Source organism: Apus apus, chromosome 26 (genome assembly GCF_020740795.1).
Source record: "Apus apus isolate bApuApu2 chromosome 26, bApuApu2.pri.cur, whole genome shotgun sequence".
NCBI classification, from domain to species: Eukaryota; Metazoa; Chordata; class Aves; order Apodiformes; family Apodidae; genus Apus; species Apus apus.
This window is the reverse complement of record NC_067307.1, coordinates 4,441,010-4,468,067: the sequence shown is the minus strand read 5'-3', so window position 1 is coordinate 4,468,067 and position 27,058 is coordinate 4,441,010. Positions and strand designations below refer to the sequence as shown.

Genomic DNA, 27,058 nt, shown 5'->3' with positions numbered 1-27,058 from the left:
GGGCTGACAGCTCGGAGTGGGGGTTGATTTGGGCAGCTTCTTTTGGGGTGCAGTGAGAATGGGGGAGCTGGAGGTTGGGGGCAGCAGGGGCTGTGGGGTGGGAGCAGCGGCTGTTTCCTTTGGGGGGGGGGGAGGGAAGGAGGAGAGTGGCAGGGGGGGCAACTTGGGCCCAGAGCCCGGGTAGAAGCAGGAGGGAGGAGGAGGAGCTGGAGCCCCCTGAGCTGTGGCTCCGTCACACCCAGATCCCCACGGCCCCAGTTTTGGGCAAGAAGCCCTGCCAGGGTGTGGGCTGAGAAACGTGGGCCTTCAAAAGGGGCTTCTGCTCCCAGAGCACCCAGAAAGGCACCTCCTGCCCTGCAGGGGCTCCTCAGGGGGTGCTCAGCTCAGGACCTGGTCCCTGGTTAGGATGGAGCTGCAGCAGATCCTGAGGGGGCTGGGGCAGCCAGGCTGGGAAGCTGGGAGGTTCCAGAGGTGCTCTGTGTTCAGTGCTGAGATTTCGTGGGGAGTTTAACCCTCATGCTGGTCCAGGGTGGCTTTTTTGGGGGGGGGAAAAACTGGTCTCGGCAGAGGGGGCAGAGCCTGGCAGGGGTTCAGGGCTCCTGCCCCTCACGCTGCTTCCTCAGTGTTGGATTTCTTGCTGAGTGAGGAAGGGTTTGTGGAGGCAGGTCCTGGAGCAGGTCGAGGTGCATTCCTGGGGTTGAGGGCTGTGCCTCCTGCAGCACAGCCACGCCCAGACCCCGCAGTGGCTGAAAAGGGAAATAAAACTGTCCCTGTGCCTGGGTGGGAGCAGTTTGGGTTGGGGCTGGTTGGGTGGGGATGGAGCTGCTGGAGAGCAAAGGCTGGAGGGATGGTCTTCAGCTCCCTCCTGCTCTTGGGGCTGTGTCTGGGGGTGCTGCAGTGTTGAGACCCCGTGTGAATCCACTTCTGCTCAAGTCTGGATGAGGCACTTTGACCATCTTCTCCCAAACTAGTACCCAGCACTGGCCTTGGAGTGTGGGGAGAGAACTGGGAAGGATTAGAGGGGTCAGAGCCTGGTTTGAGATCAGTCACCAAGGGATGAGCTTGGGGTGGTGGCAACATTTTGGTTTGTAAAGCTAAATATCCAAGTGTTGTGCCCCAAAAGAGCTGATCTCTTTTTGGTGGTGAGACACTGGAACAGGTTGCCCAGGGAAGATGTGGATTCTCCCCCTCTGCTTGGCTTTTGTGAGACCCTCCCCCCTGCAGGGGTGGGTCCAGTCTGGGGTCTCCAACATCAGGAGGACATGGAGCTCCTGGAGAGAGTCCAGAGGAGCCACAGAGATGATGGGAGGGCTGGAGCAGCTCTGCTCTGGAGCCAGGCTGGGAGAGTTGGGGTGTTCAGCCTGGAGAAGAGAAGGCTCCAGGGAGACCTTAGAGCACCTTCCAGTGCCTGAAGGGGCTCCAGGAAAGCTGGGGAGGGACTTGGGACAAGGGCAGGGAGGGATGGGATGAGGGGGATGGATGAAAACTGGGAGAGGGAGATGGAGGTTGGAGATGAGGAGGGAATTCTTGGCTGTGAGGGTGGTGAGAGCCTGGCCCAGGTTGCCCAGGGAAGCTGTGGCTGCCCCATCCCTGGCAGTGTTGAAGGGCAGGTTGGATGGGGCTTGGAGCAGCCTGGGCTGGTGGGAGGTGTCCCTGCCCATGGGGGGGTGGATCTAATGATCTTGAAGGTCCCTTCCCACCCAAACCAGTCAGGAATTCTCTGATTCTCCCAGTTTCCTCCCTCAGGACCTGGTCTGGCCCAGGAATTCCCACGTCTCAGGGGGTTCCTCCCAGGCCCTGGGGGCACCGGCGGCGTCACCTCCTCGGGGCTGGTCCTGATGCACTTGCCTTTTCCCTCCCCCCAGCCTGGATGTGTGTCACCATGCCCGACCACGCCGATGTCGCCCTCCCTCCCGAGGAGCGGGTCCGGAGGCTGATCCAGGCGGGCAGCTCCGTGGAGGTGAACGAGGAGGTCCCGGCGCGGCGCTACTACCGCTCGGGGGTGGAGCTGCTGCGCATGGCGGCGGTGTACGGGGAGGAGGGGAACCTGGAGAGCGCCTTCATCCTCTACAACAAGTACATCACGTAAGGGCTGGGGGGGCGGAGGGCGTGGGAGGGGCTGGGAGGGAGGGGACCTGGAGGATCAGCCAGTCCCAACCCCCCTGCATGGGCAGGGACACCTCCCACCAGCCCAGGCTGCTCCAAGCCCCATCCAACCTGCCCTTCAACACTGCCAGGGATGGGGCAGCCACAGCTTCCCTGGGCAACCTGGGCCAGGCTCTCACCACCCTCACAGCCAAGAATTCCCTCCTCATCTCCAACCTCCAGCTCCCTCTCCCAGTTTTCATCCATCCCCCTCATCCCATCCCTCCCTGCCCTTGTCCCAAGCCCCTCCCCAGCTTTCCTGGAGCCCCTTCAGGCACTGGAAGGTCCAGGAGACCCTCCTGTCCATACATGGGGTTGGGGTTATATATTTTGAGCATGTCTGGACATGCTGAGGTCTTGCTGAGCCAGAAGAACTGGGTTTTGTCCAGAGCTCTGTTCCTTTTGAATTCCAGTTCCCACAGAAGTGGGGATATACAGCTGGTTGGGCTGACAGGGTGATGTTGGAATCGTGGGAGGCACAACCCCAAAAATGCTGCTCAACCCTGCAGGTGGTTTGTAGAGCTTGCCTTTGAATTATCAAGGAATCATGGAATGGTTTGGGTGGGAAAGAGAGCTGGGGGTGTTCAGCCTGGAGAAGACAAGGCTCCAGGGAGACCTGAGAGCAGCTTCCAGTGAGGGTGGTGGTTCCAGCTGTGAGGGTGGTGAGAGCCTGGCCCAGGCTGCCCAGGGAAGCTGTGGCTGCCCCATCCCTGGCAGTGTTGAAGGGCAGGTTGGATGGGGCTTGGAGCAGCCTGGGCTGGTGGGAGGTGTCCCTGCCCATGCAGGGAGGCTGGAGCTGGATGGTCTTCAATGCTCCTTCCAACCCCGACCATTCCATGATGGTTCTGTGATCCAAACTGTCTGGTGAGGTTTCTGGGAGCTGAGCACTCTTCTGGGAAGCCCCAGGTCATGGTGTCAGGTCTGGGTGGTGTCTCAGCAACCCTGGAGTATGAGCAGAACACACGTGAGGCCTCTCACTGTAGCTCTGCCTGTTGCTGCTGAAAACTGATCCTCAGTTGGGAAAACATCCCAACAGCTCAGGATGTCCTGTTCCTGTAGGATTTTTGGCCAAAATCTTGTCCCTTCTTCTTTCACCCAGTGTCACCTGCTGTGGTCCCTGCTGTGCCCACTACCCACTGATCCAGAGCCTGGCTGGCATCTCCCTGGGCATTTTCTCTCCCTGTCCCCATGAGCAGGTTTCCTGCCCCTTAATTCCAACACATTTTTGTCTGATTAGTTTCTCTTCCCTCCTGACACTTCCTGGGCTTTTATGGGCATCCTAGAGAGTGTAAATCCCTTGGGAAGGTTTCCAGGCTGGTTACGTAGCTGAGGCTGAAGGAGAAACTCTTTAACTAAACAAATGAACTTAAAGCACCTTGGCTGTTGGTCTGTAGCAGTGGTGGTGCTGGTGTCTTCTCTCCAGCAGCTTTAGATGCTCCTGGTATTTCCGTATTTCCCTGCAGGGAAGTTGAAAAACCTGCCCTCAGAGGTGGGATTTTTCATGAACATTCCCCTCTGCTCTGGTGTGACCCCCCCTGCAGGGCTGGGTCCAGTCTGGGGTCTCCAACATCAGGAGGACGTGGAGCTCCTGGAGAGAGTCCAGAGGAGCCACAGAGACGATGGCAGGGCTGGAGCAGCTCTGTCTGGAGCCAGGCTGGGAGAGTTGGGGTGTTCAGCCTGGAGAAGAGAAGGCTCCAGGGAGACCTGAGAGCACCTTCCAGTGCCTGAAGGGGCTCCAGGAAAGCTGGGGAGGGACTTGGGACAAGGGCAGGGAGGGATGGGATGAGGGGGAATGGATTAAAACTGGAAGAGGGGAGATTTGGAAGAAATTCTTTGCTGTGAGGGTGGTGAGAGCCTGGCCCAGGTTGCCCAGGGAAGCTGTGGCTGCCCCATCCCTGGCAGTGTTGAAGGGCAGGTTGGATGGGGCTTGGAGCAGCCTGGGCTGGTGGGAGGTGTCCCTGCCCACGCAGGGGGTTGGATCTAGATGGTCTTTAAGGTCCTTCCAACCCAAACCAGTCCATGATTCCACGATAACCAGGCTGCTCTCCTGGGCTGGGCAAAGACCTTCATGTCCACATGGGAAACCCAAGTGCAGAGCAGCCAAACGACCTGCAGGGGACTGAGCAGGGAGCCCGGGGCCAGACAGTTCTCATCCATTCTCCCGTGTCCTGTCACTACAAGCATTTGTCCAAAGTCCCTCCCCAGCTTTCCTGGAGCCTCTTCACATCCCAGGCTGGACTTTTGACACATTTCTTGTCACCTTGTGAAATACCTGCTTTGCTTGTCTTCTCCTCCAGCTGCTCCTGCCTTGATCTGAGCGGGTGTTTGTCCTTGTGTTCCCATCAGAACAGGCTTGATTTCCCTAGGGGCAAATAAGGAAGGGAAAAAAAAAACCCAAACCCATCGATTTTGGGTGGTGTTGGAGCTCCTGTGTGGCTGAGCTGCTGGGATTGTCTCCAGGGGTCCGTGGAGGGTGTTACAGGGGGCAGGAGAGACGTGGCCTTGGCACGTGTGCTGTGGCAGGGCTTAAAACCAGCCCATGTGGAGGCTGCTGGTGCCAAACAGCTGCTGCTCAGCCTGGGCTGGGAGCAGACAGAGGTTTGGACAAGCCCAGAGCTCCTGGCCACAGGAACTGCAGGTTCCAGTCTTGCCAAACCTCAGCTGGGCTGTCCCTGGGAAACGTGAACCATTCCTGCCCAGTCTCCAGCTCCAGGCTCTGGCCCCAGCATGTCCAAGTCCTCCTCTCATCCCACTGCCCACTTTTTCTCCCCCCATTTCCTGACTTGTGGAAAGCCAGCTGCTTCTGCTGGTTTTTCCATCCTCCTCAGGCCAGCATCTGCTCTTAATGCTTCTTAATTAATCCCTTCCATGTGAATTTGCTGGCTGCTGGCAGCCATCTCAGCCGTGTTTTGTCTCCTTGACACACTGACCTATTTCACAACCCCCAGCCGGGACATCACCGGCTGTTCCCGAGGGAGCAGCAGCTTCTCTGTGGCTCCAGGCTGTGCCGTGGCTGCTCTGATCCCACACTCCTTGGCAGGAGCAGCCTCACCCCCTCGGTGGGAACCAGCAGCCCTTGGGGTTGCCCAAAGCCCTCCCTTTTCCCAGAGGACTCAGCTGTGAGGCACTGAGGTTGTTCCCCGCACGCTCGGGCTCCTCAGCAGGAGAAGGGTCCTGACTCTGCCCCCGGAGCTTTTCCCACAGGGCTCTGCTGGGTTGGCTTGTGCTGCTGCTGGGGGCACAGTCTGAGCCCTCACTTCCCTTATTGCTTGTGCCTGGGGATGTGGCTGCTCCCCAAAGGAGCTGGAGAGCATCTCTGTGGAGACCTTCCCTTCTCCCTTCCCTTCTCCCTTCCCTTCTCCCTTCCCTTCTCCCTTCCCTTCTCCCTTCCCTTCTCCCTTCCCTTTCTCCCTTCCCCTTCTCCCTTCCCTTCTCCCTTCCCTTCTCCCTTCCCTTCTCCCTTCCCTTCTCCCTTCCCTTCTCCCTTCCCTTCTCCCTTCCCTTCTTCCTTTGGAGCCTTCAGGCCCCACGGATTTTGGGAGGTGCCCACAGGCCCTGTGGCCCCTCGGGGTGAGCTCAGCTCCTCTTGCAGGGACAAGGAGCAGCAAAGCTCTCCAGGAACTCACCCTGAGCACATTGGCAGTGGGTGCCCTCCTGGGGACTGCTTTGCAGAGACAGTTTGGGGGTGCCTCAAGCTTGGGGAGCCTCAGGGAGCTGAGCCAGAGGGAACTGCCCCATGTCTGGGGGCTTTTTCCTTGCTCTGGTGCTCTCAGTGCTGTTCCTCTCACTCTTCCCTGTGTCCTGCTGAGCTCCCAGGTGGGGACAGTAGAGAAGCTGGAGACGAACCTGTTTGTGCTGGGAACAGGGTGAGGATGTTGAGCTCAGTCTTGATTTCCCTCCCAGAAATCTGCTCAGAAACAGCCCTGAAATGCTGCTCAGAGCTGCTTGCAGCTCATCTGCAAGTTCCTCTTCCCAAGCTCTGAGGTCTTTTCCTCCATCTCTTGCACAAACTCTCTGATCCCCCACCCAGAAGGTCAGTGCTCACCTGAGTCAGCAGAGTCCTTCACCTTCTGTCTTGTCTCCTTGGATGCTCACAGGGGGTGTGGGCAGGTGCACAAGGACCTTCCTGATGTCCTTGGTGATTTAGACTGGCTTATTAGTGTTTCTGTTCAAAACAAATATCTTTATCCCTGAGGATCATTCCAGGTGGAAGTAAAATACAAGGTGCTCCCCTGGGACTGGGCTCTCCCATGTGCCACGAGGGAGGTTTTCCTGCAGGAAAGCAGACAGCTCTCCTGCTTGTGGGCTGCACAGGGCCCAGGGAGGAGACAGTGCTGGAGGGGATTGGTCTGTACCCCCAAAATGCCACTTGCTGTGCCCCCCATCCAGTTTCTCTCCTGTGTTTCCAGGCTCTTCATCGAGAAGCTGCCGCAGCACCGCGAGTACAGAACCGCTGTCATACCTGAGAAGAGGGAGACAGTGAGAGTGAGTAGCAGTGCCCAGGCCTGACCAGCTGCTGCTGGAGTGTTGTGGGGTCACAGAGCTTGGGTTTTCATGGGATGAGTGATCCACACAAACACTGAGAAGCTTTGGCTTGACCAAGCAGTCCTGACCCCGTGGGGAGTTACAGTTTGGGTTCTTCTCCCCCCGTGGTACCTGCCCTGGGCTGGTTGGGGTTGTCCCCTTTGCTTTCTGCTGAGCACTGGGCCAGCCTTTCTTCCCTGTTAAACTCCCTGCTTCTTAAACACCTCCTGGCTTTTCCATGCCTGGTGGCTGGATGCCCAGTGTCCTGGTCCTTGAGGGATCCTTGGAGGTTGCTCACAGCCAGGAGAAGCTCCCACTCTTCTGCTCAACACTGACCAGAAGAGCCAAGGACGTGGCTGCCTGAGCTTTGAGCAAGCAGATGGTTTCTTGCCTCTCTTCAGGTCTTGGTTCTTCTTGCCTTGGGGACATCACAGGCTTCTGACTCTGTTTCTTTCCCTCAGAAACTGAAAGAAGTTGCCTTCCCCAGAGCTGAAGAGCTCAAGGAGGAGCTGTTAAAGAGGTACGCCAAGGACTATGCTAAGTACAAGGAGCAGAAGGTGAGTGAGAGGAGACTGGAGGTCTGTGCTCCCCAGGAGACCCTCAAACAAAGGCTTTGGAAGAGGGCAGGTCTTCAGGGCTCCCTGGGGGCTGTGAAATGGGACCTCTGGGGAGCCCCAGCTTTCAGCCTTGTCACCTGCAGCACAGGGCTGTCCCCATCAGGTCTCTGCCACTGTGCAGGTGAACCTGCCTTGGGTGTCCCTGCATCCTTCTCATGGGGCATCTGGGGGTGGTGGGAGCTGGGGCTGCTGGTTGGTTGGTTTTTCTCTTGCTCCCAATGTGAGGTCTTAGGATCCAGAAACTCAGCAGGCGGGTGGTGGCAGCATGGGCAAGGATCTGGGGTTCTGTGGGCAAAGCAGAAAACTGTGAAAAGTGGGATTTTAGAGCTTGGATAAGGGAAAATCCACCTGGAATTCTGGTTCTGTGGAAGAGGGAGGGTAGGGCAGCAGTTCTACTGCCCTGGCCTACCTGGCCCTCCTGAGGGAAGTGCAGGTCTGTGCCTTGCAGGGTGAAGCTTCCGTGCAGGGAGCACTGTTTGCTGGGCCCCTTTTGCAGACCCTCACAGAATTCCAGAATTGTCAGAGTTGGAAGGGACCTCTGGAGATGATCTAGTGCAACTGGAAGCACATCCCACAGGGCTGCATCCAGGGGGGTTGGAATATCTGCAGAGAAGGACACTCCACACCCTCCCTGGGCAGCTTGTCCCAGGGCTCTGTCACCCTCACAGCCAAGAATTTTCTCCCCATCTTTCAGGGGCACTTCCCATGTTCCAGCCTGTGCCCGTTGCCCCTGGTCCTGTCCCTGGGCACTGCTGAGCAGAGTCTGGCTCCACCCTCCTGCACCCACCCTGAGATACTTCCAGGCATTGAGAAGGTCTCCCCTCAGCCTTTTCTTCTCCAGGCTGAACAGTCCCAGCTCTCTCAGCCTTTCCTCATCAGGGAGATGCTCCCCAGTCATCTCTGTTCCCCTCTCCTGGACTCTCCAGCAGTTCCCTGTCTCTCTTGAACTGGGGAGCCCAGAACTGGTCCCAGTTCTCCAGCTGGGGCCTGACCAGGGCAGAGCAGATGGGGAAGCAGCCTGGGATTGCTGAGGGTCGGCAGCACTTTGTGTCCTGCCTGGGGCTGTTCCTGGGTGCCGATGCCCCTGGGTGTGTTTCTCCTTGCAGAGGGAGGAAGAAGAGGAATTTGCACGGAATTTGGCTTTGCAGCAGCAGCTGGAAGAGGAGAGGAACCGGGTGGCCCTGATGAAGCAGCAGCAGGCAGAGCAGGAGCAGTTCCACGCCTTCGAGGAGATGATTCGCCGGCAGGAGCTGGAGAAGGAACGTCTCAGGATAGTGCAGGAATTTGGAAAGCCAGAGCCAAGGCCTGAGTCTCTGGATGGACCTCTCATCCCTGGCGTGGAAAAGCCCCCAACAGACTTAATCCCAAAGGTTCCCATCTCTCCAGCTCACCCTGCAAGTCCCTCAGCGGGGACTGTCTCATCCAAACCTCCTGTTGTGGACAGGTCTTTGAAACCCAGCGCCTTGGGGGGCACAGAGAACAGTTAGTACCTCCCAGTGCTCCCTTCTCCCTCCCTGGGGCTGGGCCAAACTGGACAAGGAGCTGATCTGGCCAGGAGGCTCTTGGAAATGTCTGATTGTGGCTCCATCCCTTCTGGGGGTTTGGCCTTCCAGGTCACTAGATGTTCTCCCTGTTGTCCAGTGAAGTTTTGCAGGCCTGGGGGAGAAGTTTCTCCTCCTGGGAATCACCCCTCCATGCTTCTCCAGCCCAGTTTCTCTGCTGGTCTGGAGCCTGCAGCCCATTTGGCTTTCCCAGATCCCAGTACTTGTTGGAGATTGGGGTTTAGTTCCTGGCTAGGCTGACTGAATTCTCCTCCTGACCAAATTCTCCTGCCAAATATGGCTCCAAAATAGTGATTTGGACATTTCCAAATGGCTGGTTCTTGACCAGTGACACATTTGCTTTAAATAACATTTTATGAGCTTGTGTGGCTTCATTTTCAGTAGCAAAATACTAGGTTTTGGACAAACTCCTAAAGGTGCTTTTCTCTCTCTCTGTCTCTTTCCCTGTTCTGGAAGAGATGGTGACCTTCATGGTGTCCCAGTGACTCCATCTCTCTGTGACTGCCATTGGAAGGGTGGACATTAGAGCAGTTCATGTTTCCAGCCTGGTTTTTTTTCAGTCTGTTCCCTCCAGGAACTTCCCCAAGGGACCATTTCTCCAGTGTCCCCAACTGTCCCTGTGCTCCTGCTCTCCCCACAGGTACCAGCACCGATGCCCTTCGCCAGGTCATTGTCCCCAGGGAGCTCTGCCACAAGTTCCTCCAGTTGGCTGATGCCAACACGGTCCGGGGTGTGGAGACTTGTGGGATCCTCTGTGGGAAGCTGGTAAGTTCATCATCCTCATGAAGCCCCTGGAAGTGGTGGCACAGGAGCTTGGTATCAGGGTGCAGGAGCTTTGGGAATGGCCAGAGGAGCCTGAGTTTTGCCACAGGAGGCTGTGGTGGAGTTTCAGTGCTGACAAGGCTTGTGACATCCCTGTGAACCTCAGGGATGACCTTCTCCTCCCTTTCCTCCCTTCAGCATCAGGATTTCCTCACGCTCAGTGAGGTGCTGCCCACCAAGTCCTCATGGGTGCTCAGCTTCCTCTTGGTGCCAGCTGGGTGCCTGCCTCATGCATCCCCAGTGACAGGCAGCTCCTGTCACTTGTCCTTTGGGTGGCAGCAGGACTCAGGTGTCCCAGCTGTGAACCAGGACCCTCACCCAAACAAACACCAACTGGAGTCAGTTGGTTCTTCCCCAAAAGGGTTTGTGTGCCCAGGTTTCTGTTGGCAGCTCCTGCCTGGGTCACTTGGGACTGCTTTGCTGGCAGAAGTTGGCTTTGAAATGAAGCTCTTGGATGGAGCAGCTCCCTCCAATCCAGCTGGTGATACTTTAATGAGGAGGTGTCATCTCTTAAATAATAAGTGGAGAGGTTCACCTGGGTGAACAGGACTTCTCTGAGCTCTCATGGGGGCTCTGCACAGCAGGGAAAATGAACTGGAAACTTGTTGGTCACCCTCAGCCTCAGAGAATCCTGCCCCTCCTTTGTCACTAACGTGAAGTTACTATTTCTGTGACCTGCAAGTGGATGGTGGACACATCCACGGGCTTGTTTCCAGAGCTGCACTTCCCCTGGTTGGGCCCCCAGAGGTCCTGCTTTCCCTAAGCCTGGGAAATTACCACCAGTGGGTGGCAGCTGTGTTCCCAGCCCGGGGTGTCCAGTGGGTTTGGGGCTGGCTCCTTGGGCTGCCCTGCCCTGAGGGTCTCCCTTGGCTGCTTTGAGGGTCTCCCTTGGCTGCTTTGAGGGTCTCCCTGGGCTACTTGGACAGTCTCCCTGGGCTGCCCTGAGGGTCTCCCTGGGCTACTTGGAGGGTCTCCCTGGGCTGCCCTGAGGGTCTCCCTGGGTTACTTGGACAGTCTCCCTGGGCTGCCTTCAGGGTCTCCCTGGGCTGCTTTGAGGGTTCCCTCCTGCCTTGCAGATGAGGAACGAGTTCACCATCACCCACACCATCATCCCCAAGCAGCATGGAGGCCCTGACTACTGCAACACAGAGAGTGAGGAGGAGCTGTTTGTGATCCAGGACCAGCACGGCCTGGTGACCCTGGGCTGGATCCATGTGAGTCTCCTGGGGGCACTTCCCAGCTGGCCCTGTGGTCAGCCTGGAGGGAGAGGGGAGGGGGGGGGAGACCTTCCTTCCTGGGGGGGGAGAATGTAGCTTACTGGGGGGAGAATGTAGCTTACTGGGGGGAGAATGTAGCTTACTGGGGGGAGAATGTAGCTTACTGGGGGGAGAATTTAGCTTACTGGGGGAAGAATTTAGCTTACTGGGGGAAGAATTCCCTTACTGGGGGAAGAATTTAGCTTACTGGGGGAAGAATTCCCTTACTGGGGAGAATTTAGCTTACTAGGGGAAAAATTCAGCTTACTGGAGGGAGAACTGTGCTTACTGGGGGAAAAACAAACTTCCTGGGGTAGATGTCAGGGCTGCATCCTCTGGTTTGGACTGACCCTCTGGGCCAGTCTCAGTCACCACTGGTTCTACTGGGAAGATCCAGGCCTGTGTGAAGTTTGGGAAGTTTCCCTTCCTGAAGGACCAGGCCCTTCCCAAGTGGAATGTTGGGTTCATGTTTCATCCCACTACAAATTGACTCCAGAGGCACCGTGGGGACATCCTGAGCTCCCTGTCAGTGTGGGGGGTGATGTTTCCTCACAGCTCCTTGCTGCCCTGGGATGATGGGATGTGCCAGGTCCAGGTCCCTCCTCTGGCTTCAGCCCTGCCCTGGTGCTTTTCCCCACGGAGCCTTTGGCCCTTGGATACGTGCCAAGCAAAATGTTTGGTGCTGCTGAGTAACCTCTGGAAAGCAGCAGATGCCTCCAGGCTTGGACAAAGAAATGCTGCTGCCTGTGCCAGGTGGCTGCTTGGGGTGTTAACTCCTCAGTGACAGCTCTTGTGACACCCTCAAGAAGCCCTAGGGATCTTCCTGTGGGTCTTGGCAAAGCAAACCTGAGAAGGAGCTTTCAGGAGGAGTTAGGCTGTGAAATCTGGAGCTGGGCGAGGTGGTGGTTGTCTGTGGTCACACCACCTGTGGTGGAGTGTGATGTCTTGAAGTGCCCTGGCAGTGACAAGTCCCCAGTGGTGTCCCCAGGGCTCAGCAGTGGGGCTAGTTCTGTTAAATAACTTCATCAGTGAACTGGACAAGTGGGTCGAGTGCAGCCTCAGTCAGTTTGCAGGGGACACCAAGTTGGGTGGGAGTGTTGATCTGCCTGTGGGTTGGAAGGCTCTGCAGAGGCACCTGGACAGGCTGGATCCATGGGTTTAGGCTCTGCAGAGGGACCTGGACAGGCTGGATCCATGAGCCAAGGCAAATTCATGAAGTCCAACCAGGGTTAGTGTTGGGTCCTGCACTTGGGGCACATCAACCCCAGGCAACACTCCAGGCTTGGAGAAGAGTAGCTGAAAAGAGCCAGGGGGAAAAGGACCTGGGGGTGCTGGTCACAGCAGCTGAACATGAGCTATTGTGTGCCCAGATGGCCAAGAGGGCCACCAGCATCCTGGCTTGTGTCATCAGCAGTGTGGCCAGCAGGATCAGGGCAAGGATCATCCCCTGTGCTGGGAACTGGTGAGGGGCCACCTTGAATCCTGGGGTCAGTTTTGGGTGAGAGAAGAGACATTGAGGGGCTGGAGTGTGTCCAGAGAAGGGCAATGGAGCTGGGAAAGGGGCTGGAGAACTTCTGAGGGACCTGGAGGTGTTCATCATAGAGAGGAGGAGGCTGAGGGGAGACCTTCTCTCTCTGCAACTGCCTGAGAGGAGGTTGGAGCCAGGGGGGGTCGGGCTCTGCTCCCCAGGAACAAGGGATGGGACAAGAGGAAACAGCCTCAGGTTGCCCAGGGCAGGTTCAGGTTGGATCTTGGGAACAGTTTCTCCATGGAAAGGGTTGTCAGGGCCTGGCCCAGGCTGCCCAGGGCAGGGGGGGAGTCCCCATCCCTGGAGGGGTTCCAAGCCCTGGAGATGGTGCTGAGGGACATGGGTTGGCACTGGACTCAGTAGATTGGCTTAATGGTTGGACACAATGATCTTCAAGGTGGCAGCATGTCCTCTGTGCCATCTGAGCAGCCATGTCTCCATTCCAACCTTCTCTTTGGACTCCTCTTCCAACCCTGCTCTACCTCCCCCTCTTCCAGACTCATCCCACCCAGACAGCCTTCCTCTCCAGCGTGGACCTGCACACCCACTGCTCCTACCAGATGATGTTGCCAGAGTCCATTGCCATCGTGTGCTCTCCAAAATACCAGGAGTAAGTAGGGAGGTGGGTTTGGGAAGACTTTTCCCTCTGCCTGTGCTGCCCCAAAAAACCCAGCCTTTGGTTGGGCAGGAGGTCAAACCTCTTCAGAAGGTGTTGCGGGGCTGTTGACCAAGACTCTTCCTCCTTCAGATTCCTGATGTGGGAATAAAATGTCAGGTTTTCAGACACAAGAAAAGCTCCTTCTCTTTGCAGAGCCTGGAGCTCCTCTGACCTTGTCTTGGTTTCCTCTAGGACGGGGTTTTTCAGGCTGACAGAGCATGGCCTGGAGGAGATCTCTTCCTGCAGGCAGAAAGGATTCCACCCACACCCCAAAGACCCTCCTCTCTTCACTGTAAGTCACCCCACCAGGTGCTGGGTCCAGCAGGGGCTTCTCTTCTCCTAGAGTTGAGGTTGCAAAAGCTTCCTGACTCGTTAGGATGTGTTGGAGGTGTGATGGGGAGCATTTCTGAGCAAAAACAGGTCAAGGTGGTGGAAAAGTGATTTGTGTGGAACCAGGCAGGGCTGAGGGATGAAGGGAAGAGGAGGGAGGAGTTAGCAGGACAAGAGGATCTGGGCTCAAGTTGCACCAGGGGAAGTTTAGATTAGATATTAGAAGAAACCTCTTCACTGAAAGGGTCATTAGACACTGGCACAGGCTGCCCAGGGAGGTGGTGGAATCACCATCCCTGGAGGTGTTTAAAAGACATGGAGATGTGGTGCTGAGGGACGTGGTTTAAGGACTGGACTTGGTAGAGTTGGGTTATCATAGAATCTTCATAGACTCTTGGAATGGGTTGGAAAGGACCTTCAAGATCATCCAGTTTCAACCTCCCCATGGGCAGGGACACCTCCCACCAGCCCAGGTTGCTCTAAGCCCCATCCAACCTGCCCTTCAACACTGCCAGGGATGGGGCAGCCACAGCTTCCCTGGGCAACCTGGGCCAGGCTCTCACCACCCTCACAGCCAAGAATTCCCTCCTCATCTCCAACCTCCATCTCCCTCTCCCACTTTTCATCCATCCCCCTCATCCCATCCCTCCCTGCCCTTGTCCCAAGCCCCTCCCCAGCTTTCCTGGAGCCCCTTCAGGCACTGGAAGGTGCTCTAAGGTCTCCCTGGAGCCTTCTCTTCTCCAGGCTGAACACCCCAACTCTCCCAGCCTGGCTCCAGAGCAGAGCTGCTCCAGCCCTCCCATCATCTTCATTATGTTTGAACTCAATGAACTTAAAGATCTTTTCCAGCCAGAACAATGCTGTGGTTCTGTGGCACTGGCAGCAGGTTGTGTTGGGAGGTTGAGGAGACTCACCTGAGCTGTGGGAACACCTGAGTAACCCCTGTTCCCTCTTTCTCTCTCTTCCAGACCTGCAACCACGTGTCAGTAGTCGAGAGAGACGTGGTCCTCCTGGATCTCCGATAGGCCTCTTGCCTTAACCCTTTCCAGAAACCATCTCCCTCCCTCCTCAGCCTGGGGAAAGGTGGTTTATTCCCTCCTGTAGCAGATGAGTCCTACCCTGAAGTCATCCTTGTGCCCCCTCCCCCAACAGCCATGGGGCAATTGGTCCCCTGACCTCAGTAGGAACATGTGGAGCCTCAGTGCTTGGCCTGGGGCTGGAAAAGTGGTGCTGAGGTTCAAAACTGTGGGGAAAAGCTAACTGGGAGTTCAAAGATGGGAACTAACACTGAAGCAACTGATTAAAACTCTCATCTACGGCTCCAACAGCTTCCTGGGGGAGGGTTTCCTGGTATTTGCTGCAACCGTGAGGTGTGGAAACCTCTTCCAAGTGGGACTTGCTTGAACTAACCCAGGTTTTGTTTTGCCTCTCTCTGGGTTGCTCTGGGCTCAGCCTGGATGGCTGGAGCAGATAAATCCTTGCTAGAGTTGAAGGTGGAACCTTCCTCACTCCCCTCACACGAGCTTATGACCACTGAGCCCAAGAGAGTCCTTGCTGGGACTCAGGCCTTTGCCCAGGGAGGTAAGAAGGGGTCCAGCCTTCTTTGGGAATCCCTGTTCCAGGATTTTGGGTGCCTGGATGTGGCACAAGGTGCTTCATTCCAGCAGTGATGAGGAGTCTCTGGTTACCTGAGTTCTTTTTCCTGGATGAGGGGTTTGCTCTGACCCTGCAGTTTGGCTCCTTGCTGGTGTCACCATGGAGGAGACTCTTGGTCTCTTGGCTTGTTGTGAGAGGGCTCTGCAAGGCCATCACCTCTCTGAGGTGGGACTCCAGAACCTCGTGCTGCTTCATTCCTCAAGTCACCACCCCTGGTTGCCTTGGTGCTCCTCAGAGCAGTGTGAAGTCTGTCCTTGCCAAGACCAGGCGTGACACTCACTGTCCTGTGGTACCAGCTGGGACCTCCTCCCAAGCCTGTTGGACACCAAGCAGCCCCTTGTTCCTCCCCAGCCACTTTTTCCTTCCTGGGGTTTATCCAGAGCCTCCCCCCTGGTGTCTGCTGGCAGGGAGGGGGCAGCAGCCCTGCAGGGTGGGAGGCATCTGGCCTCAAGGGGCTGGAGCCTCATCCCCAGCATCTCCACATCCTGCAGCAGGATGCTGGGATGATCAGCACGTGGTTGTGTGGGGAGGCTGGAGCTGCCTTCCCACCCAGTGTGCACACGTGTCCTGTGTCATGTCCTTGTGCTCCTACATGCAAAATCCATGGGTGTGCAGCTCAGCACAGATGGGTTGTGTCCTCTTGGCTCGCTTTCTTTTTCCACTTGCGTCTTGGAGCTAAAGGGGAGGGGGCTGGAGGGGGCTGGCCTGGCTGAGCAGGGAAGGAATTGATTTATCCAAGGGTTGGATGGGGCCCTGCAGGAAAGCTGGGGAGGGGTTTTTGGCAGGGTCTGTAGTGGTAGGACAAGGGAATGGCTTTAAAGTGGAAGAGGAGAGATTGAGGTTGGACGGGAGGAGGAAATTCTGGAGTGTGAGGGTGGTGAGACACTGGCACAGTCCCAGCCCCCCCCATGGGCAGGGACACCTCCCACCAGCCCAGGCTGCTCCAAGCCCCATCCAACCTGCCCTTCAACACTGCCAGGGATGGGGCAGCCACAGCTTCCCTGGGCAACCTGGGCCAGGCTCTCACCACCCTCACAGCCAAGAATTCCCTCCTCATCTCCAACCTCCATCTCCCTCTCCCAGTTTTCATCCATCCCCCTCATCCCATCCCTCCCTGCCCTTGTCCCAAGCCCCTCCCCAGCTTTCCTGGAGCCCCTTCAGGCACTGGAAGCTGCTCTAAGGTCTCCCTGGAGCCTTCTCCTCTCCAGGCTGAACACCCCAACTCTCCCAGCCTGGCTCCAGAGCAGAGCTGCTCCAGCCCTGCCATCGTTTCCATGGCCCTAGTGACTGATGAAACCCAGTGTAGATTTTTTCCAACCTCCTCCCAGCAGAGCTGCTTCCTCCTGCTCTGCCCCCAGCAGCTTTTCTAATCACATTTTTTCACCCCCAAGCCTGGGTTGGGATGGGTGCTGCTCTCCCAGCACCTCTGCCTGCCTCCCACTGTCCCACCCCGTCTGTCCAGCTGCAGGGCCCGGCCTGTCCCGCCTTAAAATCCCTCAGAATGGGGTTGAAGTTGGTAGGAGCTTCACCCCATCACCAGCCACGCTTTGCAGGGATGGTTTATTTTCAGCAACACCACCAGTTGTGTGTCTGGGGGGGGGGGTTTCCTGCAGGCAGGGAATGATGCTTCTCTCCACCTCCGGGATGGGAACAGCCCCAAAAAATCTCTGCCCGGCCTGTTCCTCCATCCTCCTCTGCTGCCCGAGAGGATTAAAGCACCAACGTTCCCCTTATACGGAGGTGCCGAGGGCCGGGCGTCTTGAAATCCCAGGGCAGAGCAGGGTTTGCCCCCCTCTTCGTCCCGCGTCCATCCCAGCCGGGGCCGTGGGATGTTTGGCGTTCCTGCCGGCACCGCGGGGCCACCGAGCCCGGCTGGATTGGCTGGGCCGGCCAAACCTTTCCTTTTTAGGCTGCCGAGAACCCGCTCGGGGCTTCGGAGCTGCCGGCCCAGCTCCCAACCCGCCGCTCCTGGGATTCCCATCCCCGGCAGCTGGATGCGCTGGGCGGGGATCCCGCAGGAATAGGGTGCTGGGATCCCACAGGGATGGGGCGCTGGGATCCCGCAGGGATGGGGCGCTGGGATCCCGCAGGAATAGGGCGCTGGGATCCCGCAGGGATAGGGTGCTGGGATCCTGCAGGGATGGGCGCTGGGATCCCGCAGGAATAGGGTGCTGGGATCCCGCAGGAATAGGGCGCTGGGATCCCGCAGGAATGGGGCGCTGGGATCCCGCAGGGATGGGGCGCTGGGATCCCGCAGGGATGGGCGCTGGGATCCTGCAGGAATAGGGCGTTGGGATCCCGCAGGAATAGGGTGCTGGGATCCCGCAGGAATAGGGCGCTGGGATCCCGCAGGAATAGGGTGCTGGGATCCCGCAGGAATAGGGCGCTGGGATCCCGCAGGGATGGGGCGCTGGGATCCCGCAGGGGTAGGGCGCTGGGATCCTGCAGGGATGGGGCGCTGGGATCCCGCAGGGATGGGGTGCTGGGATCCCGCAGGGATGGGCGCTGGGATCCCACAGGGATGGGCGCTGGGATCCCGCAGGGATGGGCGCTGGGATCCTGCAGGGATGGGGCGCTGGGATCCCGCAGGGATGGGGCGCTTGGATCCCGCAGGGATGGGGCGCTGGGATCCTGCAGGGATGGGGCGCTGGGATCCCGCAGGGATGGGCGCTGGGATCCTGCAGGGATGGGGCGCTGGGATCCCGCAGGGATGGGCGCTGGGATCCCGCAGGGATGGGCGCTGGGATCCTGCAGGGATGGGGCGCTGGGATCCCACAGGAATGGGCGCTGGGATCCCGCAGGGACGGGGCACTGGGATCCCGCAGGGACGGGGCACTGGGATCCACCCCTGGTACCGTGTGGGGACGGGGAACCTGGCGCTGCTGCCCGGACCAGGCTGCGGGGAGGGGGTCTCTGTGGTTCTGGACACGGTGCCCCCCACCCCGGGCTGGGACAGGGTCCTGTTCCCAGTGCCCCCAGTCCCCCCAGCCCCTGCCCCCTCTGCTCTGAGCTTTCCCAGCTCCAGCACAGGCTGCTGCTCCCACCCCGCACCTGCATTTCCCTGCTCTCTGCTGGGTTTGGGGTTAATATTTTGTGTTCATCTGTTTTATGATTTCAGGATGTGGCAGCTTTTGCCTCGGTGACCTCATGTTTGGCTGCAGACCAAGGGAACGGGGCTGGGACATGAGGCAGTGGCAGGTCCCCTGGGCTCGGGGCGTGTGGGGGGGGACACCAACTAGTGCCCAGCCAGGGGACAAACCCAACCCCCGAGTGCTGAGGGTTCCCTGGAGGGAAAGGGACAACTGGGGACATTGTTGGAGGTGTGAGCAGACCAGGGATGCCATGTTGCTGTCCTGCCCCGTGGGGTGACAGCCTGGAGTCTGGTCCCTCCCTCCAGGGCTGGGGAGAGGACATCAGGACTCTTGGGTCCCTCCTGGTGCTGGTGGGCCCTGCAGCTCTTGGTCCTTGTTGCTGTGCCCTGATGTCCCTGCCCTGAGCACAGCTCAGGACCCCACAGAGCAAGAGCTAGCCTGGGGCACCCTGTGCCTCAGTTTCCCCCCTCTGCAAACCAAGTCCCCGTAGCTCCGGGTGGTGGCTTTGGGGCATCTCTCCTGCCTCCCCCCTGCCCCGGGTGCCCGGGGGGATCCCCAGTGTGGGATCGTTGCCCTTAAAAAGGCAGCAGGGAGTTTGGCAGCCACTGGTTGGACCTCTGCGAGGGCCACGGGCTCCACCACCTGCCAAGGCCGCATCTGCAGGGCTGGGGGTGGCTCTGGGCCCCCCACGTTGCATCAGGCAGGGGGGACTGGGGACGGCACCCTCCTCACCCCCTGGGGGGGGATCCAGGCTCATCCTGCCCCCCAGATCCTCCCAGGAAGAGGGTGGGAGCTGAGTGCACCCACAAGGCAGAGCTGGGAGCCCAGACCCTTGCGTTCTGACCCTGCTCGAGCTGAGGATTTGGGGCACGAGGGGCTTTGGGGCACTGAAAACCCAAAAACAGGGCAGAGAGAGAAGACCCCAAGGATGGACATCCCAGGGGTGCTGGGTAACGGGGAGACAGAAGGGAGCAGAGTCCGGGAGGAAGCAACGCACCGACCCGCTGCGATCCCAACATCTCGGTGACGCCAAATTCCCATCCCAGCTCCCGGGGTGTCCCCCGGGGCAGAGCCCCGACCCCCACCTCCACCTGGATGGGGTTTCTCCACACTTTCCCCAGGAACCAAAGACGCTTCCACCTCCTTTTTGCCCAGCCCGTCGCTTATAAGGCCTTGAGTCTCACTTGTTTATCGGTGCGGAGCATAAAAGGAAGGGTCTCACCACCGCGACCTCGCCTCCCAACCATCCCCACCTACGTTTTTTTGCCCCCCCCCCCAATACAATAATTAACTGTGCCTGGGTCCTACCATCAGCCCGAGGTCAATTTAATGAAATAAACCACCTTATATGGCCATATGGCTAACACACCATCACTTAGCCTATTTAGGGTCTTTGTTTAGAGAGGATCCGCCTCTGAGGTTTCTCGGGCTGGTTGGTATTTATACCAAAGGCTCCTCGGGGCTCAGTCCCAGAGGAAAGGAGCTCTTGCCTCCGTGGTGAGTACTGCCCAGCCCCCCTGCTCCTCTTGCTTCTGGGAAAACGGGAAGGAAAAACACCCCTGGGGGGGCGGGGGAGGGGGTTGGGGAAGGCCCCCAAATTTTTTAGGGGTGGCACCAGCACGGGGAGGGGTGACAACCCCCAGCACGACCCCTCAGCTTCTGGATGAGAGGATGAGAGTTGGGCTGTGGCCAAGGAGGGTCGTGCTCTTCCAGAAACCCTTGGGATTTGGGGATTCAGGGGTTATCGGTTTGTTGGTTGGTTTTTTTTTCTTCTTGGGCTCCTGTGAGGTTTTTTTTGCCTGTTTTCCTCTGGATTTGGGAGAATCCACCAGCAAAATGGGGCACCCCCCTCGTCCCACCCCCGGAAAGGGGCAAGTTTTTTCCCATTTTTGGGAAAGGATGTGAGGGCAGAGCGGTGCTGAGACCGGAGCGGAGAAGAGGGCATCGCCTGCCCCGGGGGGGCACCAGCTGGGGATGGTGACACCAAAGCTCCTGGTGAGGAGATCTTTGGCACCTCTTTTGGCACCGGCTGGTGGAGGATGGAGAAGCAGCACCGGTGTGGAGCAGCACCCATGGGAGCAGCACCCATGGGAGCATCACCCCTCTCCCAGCATCCCGGACCCCGCGGCCACCCCACGCCGGAGGATTTTGCACATCCCCAAGGACTCCAGATCTTCCAACGACCAAAGCCGGACATGGTGTCACCCCCTTTAACGCTGTTCTTCCCCCCCTTCGCCCCAGCTTTTCCCCCCAGGTCCCCCCTGAACACCAACCACTCCCAGCCCCACCATGTGTGAGGAAGAAACCACCGCCCTGGTCTGTGACAACGGCTCCGGCCTCTGCAAAGCCGGGTTTGCCGGCGATGACGCCCCTCGCGCCGTCTTCCCCTCCATCGTGGGGCGGCCCCGGCACCAGGTGGGTACCCGAGGTGGGACCAGTCACCCCCTTCTCCTCCTTTAACCATCCAAATGAGGCTAACGAGGCTGTCTCTGGGCGTTAGGGTGTCATGGTGGGCATGGGGCAGAAGGACAGCTACGTAGGCGACGAGGCGCAGAGCAAGAGGGGGATCCTCACGCTCAAGTACCCCATCGAGCACGGCATCATCACCAACTGGGATGACATGGAGAAGGTGAGACCCCCCACCCTGGGCCAGGGAGAAGGTGCTGGCTCTGGCTTCTCGTTGGGTGGGTATGACCACAAATCTTCTTTGCCTGCCTTAGATCTGGCACCACTCCTTCTACAACGAGCTGCGTGTGGCCCCCGAGGAGCACCCCACCCTGCTCACCGAGGCACCCCTCAACCCCAAGGCCAACCGGGAGAAGATGACACAGGTAAAGCACCCTGGGGACCCCAGGGATGGGGATGGACCCACCAAAACCACAGGAAGGGCTGAAGGATCTGGGGGTTTAGCAAGGCAGGAGGGTCTGGCACAGGCGGTGGGGTGAAGTTTGGTGCTTTCATGAGGGCAGAGCTCTTGGTGATGCGTTCGTGTGGGCCCGTGGGTTCCTCTCTGGTGTGTGGACCCGTGGGCTTGGCCACCCCATGTGCTGACCCACCTTTGTCCACGCCATGCACAGACCCACATGACTCTCTGTGCAGTGCCAGGACTCCCCTTTCCCTGCCCTGACCCACCTTGTTTTCCACGTGATGAGTTGACCACGATGGACCCACGTGTCCATCCAGTGCAACAAGCCACCTGGTTTTCCATGCGATGCCACGATCTGCGCTTTTCCATGGAATGTGCTGGTCCAGGAGGACATGGCCCCCGTGAATGGGGGGGGGAAAGATGTGCTGGGGACCCCTACGCTCCCCCCTAACCCACTGCCCCTCTTGTCCTCCCTCCCAGATCATGTTTGAAACCTTCAATGTCCCCGCCATGTACGTCGCCATCCAAGCTGTCCTCTCCCTCTACGCCTCTGGCCGCACCACTGGTGAGTAAGACACATGACATCTACCACCCTTGGACCATCCGTGGTGGGGAAGGGACCAAACTGGCTTCCAGCCCCCTCCCTCACCTTCCTTCCCCCTTCCCAGGCATTGTCCTCGACTCTGGGGATGGTGTCACCCACAACGTGCCCATCTACGAGGGCTACGCTCTGCCCCACGCCATCATGCGTCTCGACTTGGCCGGTCGTGACCTCACTGACTACCTCATGAAGATCCTCACCGAGAGGGGCTACTCCTTTGTCACCACCGGTACGGGGCTGGGGAGGGGGTGACAGGGACCTCCGTGGTGCCCCAGTGGCACCAGGTTGAGCCTCATCATCACCTCCTGCAGCTGAGAGAGAAATCGTGCGTGACATCAAGGAGAAGCTCTGCTACGTGGCCCTTGACTTCGAGAACGAGATGGCCACGGCTGCCTCCTCCTCCTCACTGGAGAAGAGCTATGAGCTCCCTGATGGGCAGGTCATCACCATCGGGAACGAGCGTTTCCGCTGCCCTGAGACCCTCTTCCAACCCTCCTTCATCGGTGAGCCCACCTTGAATTGTCCTGGCTGGCCCCTGGGTGATTTCCCCCCATCACCACCACGGGGCAACCAGCTTCCATGGGTGTCCCACAGGCCTTTCGGGGCTCCCTTAAGCACTTTGCACCCTAAACAGGAGGGACAAACCCATGGGTCTTTTGGGGACCTCTGTGGAGGCACTGGTGGGGGTGATGGTGCTGACAGCCCCCTTCCCTGTCACCATCCCTGGATGTGTTTACGGGTCGTTTGGAGGTGGCGTTGGTGGGTTTGGTTGAGGGGAGAACTTTGCGGAGTAGGGATGATGGTTGGACTCAGTGATCCCGAGGGGCTTTTCCAACCTGAATAGTTCTATGAGTCTCTGATTCCCCCCCAGGCATGGAGTCAGCTGGCATCCACGAGACGACCTACAACTCCATCATGAAGTGTGACATCGACATCCGCAAGGATCTCTACGCCAACAACGTCTTGTCCGGCGGCACCACCATGTACCCCGGCATCGCCGACCGCATGCAGAAGGAAATCACGGCGCTGGCTCCCAGCACCATGAAGATCAAAGTAGGTGGTGGTGGCAGTGGTAGTGGCAGGACACCAACCACGGCCTCCAACACCCCGAATCCTCTCCTGGTGGAGATCTGGGGGCAGGTGGATCCGGGGCTGCATCCTCAGGGCTCATGTCTCGGCAGATCATCGCCCCGCCGGAGCGGAAGTACTCGGTGTGGATCGGTGGCTCCATCCTGGCATCCCTCTCCACCTTCCAGCAGATGTGGATCAGCAAACCCGAGTACGACGAGGCTGGACCTTCCATCGTCCACCGAAAATGCTTCTAAGCCTCTTCCTCACCCCGTGGTGGCCCCCCCGGCCCGGGTTGGGGCACCCTGCTCCTCCTCGGTCCCCGCTGCTCCTCCCCACCACCCACTGCGCATTAAAGCCTTTTCTCCAGGCTCTGCCCCTTTTCTGGGAGATGTTGGGGGGGGTTGGGAGGGTTGGGGAGGTGGTCTGAGGGTAATGGGGAGGGATGGGGAAGCCCTGACCTCATGTTGGTGCCTGTCATCCCATGTTGGTGCCCTGAAGTCATGCTGATGCCCTTGGCCCTACCTTGATGTCCCTGACCCTGCCTTGATGCCTCCAGCCCCCCAACAATGCACTTGACCCCATGTTGTGGCCCCCAGCCCCGTGTTGTTGCCCCCAACCCCATGCTGATGCCTCCTGCCCTGCCTCGATGCCCTTGGCCTCCTGACAGTGTTCCCAACCCTGGGTTGATGTCCCCAACATCATCTTAATGCCCTTGACCCCAGTGTTGGTGCCCCCAACATCATGTTGGTGCTCCCAATATCATGTTGGTGCCCCCAGTGTTGTGTTGATGCCCCAATATCACATTGGTGCCCCCAATGTTGTGTTGGTGCCCCAATGTTGTGTTGGTTCCCCCAATATCGTGTTGGTGCCCCCAGTGTTGTGTTGGTGCCCCCAATATCACGTTGGTGCCCCCGATGTTGTCTTGGTGCCCCCAATATTATGTTGGTGCCCCCAAATATCGTGTTGGTGCCCCCAATGTTGTGTTGGTGCCCCAATGTTGTGTTGGTGCCCCCAGTATCGTGTTGGTACCCCCAATGTTGTGTTGGTGCCCCAATGTTGTGTTGGTGCCCCCAATATCGTGTTGGTGCCCCCAGTGTCATGTTGGTGCCCCCAGTGTAGTGTTGGTGCCCCCATGTTGTGTTGGTGCCCCCAGTATTGTGTTGGTGCCCCCATGTTGTGTTGGTGCCCCCAATATCATGTTGGTGCCCCCAATGTCGTGTTGGTGCCCCCGATGTTGTGTTGGTGCCCCCAATATCATGTTGGTGCCCCCAAATATCGTGTTGGTGCCCCCAGTGTCGTGTTGGTGCCCCCAATATCACGTTGGTGCCCCCAATATCATGTTGGTGCCCCCAATATCGTGTTGGTGCCCCCAATATCGTGTTGGTGCCCCCAAGATCACGTTGGTGCCCCCAACCCCTCCCCGGTGCCGGGAGATGCGGTGGGCGGAGCCCTATTTGCATATATTTCCATACACACACACACCCCGCTCTTGCTCCCGCCTCTTCCGGGGCTCTTCCCGCCCCCGCTTCCCGCGCGCTGACGTCACGGGGCTCATTACCGCCTCATTAGCATATGACGCGGGAAGGCGGAAGCGGTGGCGGGATGGGGCGGAGCGGGGCCCCCCTGCGCCTGGCGCTGGAGGGGAACATCGGTGGGGGTTTGGGGGGGCTGGGGGGGTCAGCCTTGGGAGGGGGCTGGAGTGGGGTGTAGGAGGGGTTGGGGGGGAAAGGTGGGTTTGAGTTGGGGGGAAGGGGGGGCTGGGGGGCTGGGATGCAACCTTGGGAGGGGGTTGAGGGGTTGGGGGGGGGGAGGGTCAGCCCGGGGAAGGAGTTGGGGGGTGGTGGGGGCTGGGGTGGGGGGGTCATTCTGGGGCAGGGGTTGGGGGGTTCAGCCTGAAGCCTCTCAGGGTCTAATTGAAAGTCTGTCATTGATTATTCTCGCTGCCTGGGGTGGGGGGTGCCCCAAACCCCGGTGTTACCCCGGGGGGGGATCAGAGCTGCTCACCCTCTGCCCCCCCCCAGCCGTGGGGAAATCCACCTTCCTGCAGCTGCTGGCGGCCGCTTTCCCGCGGTGGCACCTGGTGACGGAACCGGTGGCCCAGTGGCAGAAGGTGCCGGCGGGTGGGAAGGGCCAGGTGAGAGAGGCCACCAGGTGCCCCACGGCCCGTGCGGGGACGTCCTGCTCCTCCTCCTCTTCATCCTCCTCCTCCTCCTCCTCTTCATCCTCCTCCTCTTCATCCCCTCCTCTTCATCCTCCTCCTCTTCATCCTCCTCCACCTCCCCTTCATCTCCTCCTCCCCCTCCTCCCCCTCTTCATCCTCCTCCTCCCCCCCCACCCCCTCCTCCTCCCCCCACCCTCCTCCTCCTCCTCTCCCTCTTCATCCTCCTCCTCACCCTCCTGCAGGCCACCGTGGGCTCCACCAACCTTCTCCAGATGATGTACAAGGAGCCTGCTCGATGGTCCTACACCTTCCAGACCTTCTCCTGCCTGAGCCGGCTGAAGGCCCTGCTGGAGCCCCCCCCCCCACAGCTTCCCCACCCCCCCAGTCCGGGTCTTTGAACGTTCCATCTACAGCGACAGGTACCCGCCCCCCCCCCCATAAAAAAGGGAAAGAAAAGGGATTCAAGGGAACAAGGAGCAGCCCTGCAGCCCAGCTGGTGTCCCCTGGGACCCCGGGGTGAGCAGAGACACCGTCCCCAGTCAAGTGCAGAGTGATGATGAAGAGTGTGCTTGTGGGATAACGGGGGGCTTCGTTATCCCCCCACATCATTTTTGCTGGTGGTTCCATCCTCATCCGTGCCAGGAGGTGGCTGGAGGTCCCATGGGTGATGGGGCTCAGCCCTGGGGAGCTGGGCTGGGCTGTCCCCCAGCATCATCAAATCCTAGAATCCCAGACTGGTTTGGGTTGGAGGGACCTTAAAGATCATTAGATCCAACCCCCTGCATGGGCAGGGACACCTCCCACCAGCCCAGGCTGCTCCAAGCCCCATCCAACCTGCCCTTCAACACTGCCAGGGATGGGGCAGCCACAGCTTCCCTGGGCAACCTGGGCCAGGCTCCCACCACCCTCACAGCCAAGAATTCCCTCCTCATCTCCAACCTCCAGCTCCCTCTCCCAGTTTTCATCCATCCCTCCCTGCCCTTGTCCCAGGCCCCTCCCCAGCTTTCCTGGAGCCCCTTCAGGCACTGGAAGCTGCTCTAAGGTCTCCCTGGAGCCTTCTCCTCTCCAGGCTGAACACCCCAACTCTCCCAGCCTGGCTGCAGAGCAGAGCTGCTCCAGCCCTCCCATCATCTCCGTGGCCCTAATGACCAATAAACCCCCACTGAGATTTTATTTTTAAGTCATGCCCCTGATCACCCTCCATGACCACCCCAATCAAGAATTTCCACTGCGACTAAATGCCCCTGGTTCCTGGTTGGTGCAAAAAGAGGTGGAGGGGGGGAAAAAGGGGCTGTGAAGTCGCCTGGACTTGGGGATGTCTTGGTGGTGCTGGTGGTGCCAGCTGCCCCATCCTAACCCAGCCCATCCCACCTTCCTGTCCCTTTCCAGGTACGTCTTTGCCAAGAACCTGTTTGAGGTTGGGCACCTGCAGCCTCTGGAGTGGGCGATCTACCAGGAGTGGCACAGCTTCTTGCTCCAGCAGCTGGGCCCCCGGGCCACCCTCCAGGGCTTCCTCTACCTGCGGGCTGAGCCTCGGGTGGGTCCTGCCACGGCCCCGGGCCTGGGGGGCCGGGGACCCGGGGGCGTCCGGCTGCGCTCGGAGCCCGGCGAGCACCTGGGAATGCTGAGATGTTGGGGTTCGGCTGCAAACGGGTGGTCTGGGGGAGCCTGGGAGCGGCAGGGGGAGTTTTGTTACGGATCCTGAAGTGGGGTTTGGGGAGGGAGGGCTGTGGTGTCTTCTGGGAATGCTGGATGCCCGTTCCCCTCCCGTTCCCATCCCATCCCTCCCGTTCCACCTCCCGTCTCTCCCACCTCCCACCGACCTCCCTGTTCCCTTCCCATCTCTGCTGCATCCCAGCAACCTCCCCTCTCTCCCATGAACCTCCTTTTAGCCTTCCCTCATGTCCCATCTCTCCCGTTCATGTCCCATGTCTCCTGGCCATCTCCCATTCCCCTCCCATCTCTCCCCTTATCACCCACCTCTCCTGTCTCTCCCGTTAATCTCCTTTTCACCTTCCCTCTCCTGCTGATCTCCCGTTCACCTCCCACCTCTCCCGGTGCAGACGTGCCTGGATCGGCTGCGCCGGCGGGCGCGGAGCGAGGAGGGTGGGATCCAGCTGGGATACCTGGAGCAGCTCCACTCCCAGCATGACCAGTGGCTGCTGGAGA

At 59.0% G+C, this 27,058-nt stretch overlaps 3 protein-coding genes across 4 annotated transcripts; all 3 read left to right on the top strand.

The window, feature by feature from the left end:
• The first annotated feature begins 1,866 nt into the window (after window positions 1–1,866).
• Window positions 1,867–14,767, top strand: STAMBP (STAM binding protein). 2 transcript variants are annotated; one of them, XM_051640687.1, is made up of 9 exons: window positions 1,867–2,076; window positions 6,555–6,630; window positions 7,131–7,226; window positions 8,393–8,768; window positions 9,489–9,613; window positions 10,747–10,884; window positions 12,952–13,064; window positions 13,305–13,404; window positions 14,411–14,767. In XM_051640687.1, exons 1-9 carry the CDS (start codon window positions 1,871–1,873, stop codon window positions 14,465–14,467), a joined length of 1,287 nt encoding a protein of 428 aa, XP_051496647.1. In that variant the 5' UTR covers window positions 1,867–1,870; the 3' UTR covers window positions 14,468–14,767. The 2 variants fall into 2 exon arrangements, with proteins under 2 accessions (XP_051496647.1, XP_051496646.1); XM_051640686.1 differs by having other exon boundaries at window positions 1,867–2,085.
• Window positions 14,768–19,468: 4,701 nt separating this feature from the next.
• On the top strand, window positions 19,469–23,094 carry ACTG2 (actin gamma 2, smooth muscle). Its single transcript, XM_051640697.1, has 9 exons — window positions 19,469–19,687; window positions 20,432–20,605; window positions 20,691–20,819; window positions 20,911–21,021; window positions 21,537–21,621; window positions 21,725–21,886; window positions 21,969–22,160; window positions 22,529–22,710; window positions 22,839–23,094. Exons 2-9 carry the CDS (start codon window positions 20,480–20,482, stop codon window positions 22,980–22,982), a joined length of 1,131 nt encoding a protein of 376 aa, XP_051496657.1. The 5' UTR covers window positions 19,469–19,687; window positions 20,432–20,479; the 3' UTR covers window positions 22,983–23,094.
• A 1,216-nt stretch (window positions 23,095–24,310) lies between these two features.
• DGUOK (deoxyguanosine kinase) lies at window positions 24,311–27,057 on the top strand (the record flags this gene model as incomplete). The annotated part of the gene is given in 6 exon segments (XM_051640757.1): window positions 24,311–24,379; window positions 24,750–24,862; window positions 25,132–25,259; window positions 25,261–25,308; window positions 26,279–26,426; window positions 26,953–27,057. Coding segments are annotated over 6 exon segments (591 nt in total), but the record flags the coding sequence as incomplete, so codon positions are not given.
• Window position 27,058: the final 1 nt, after the last annotated feature.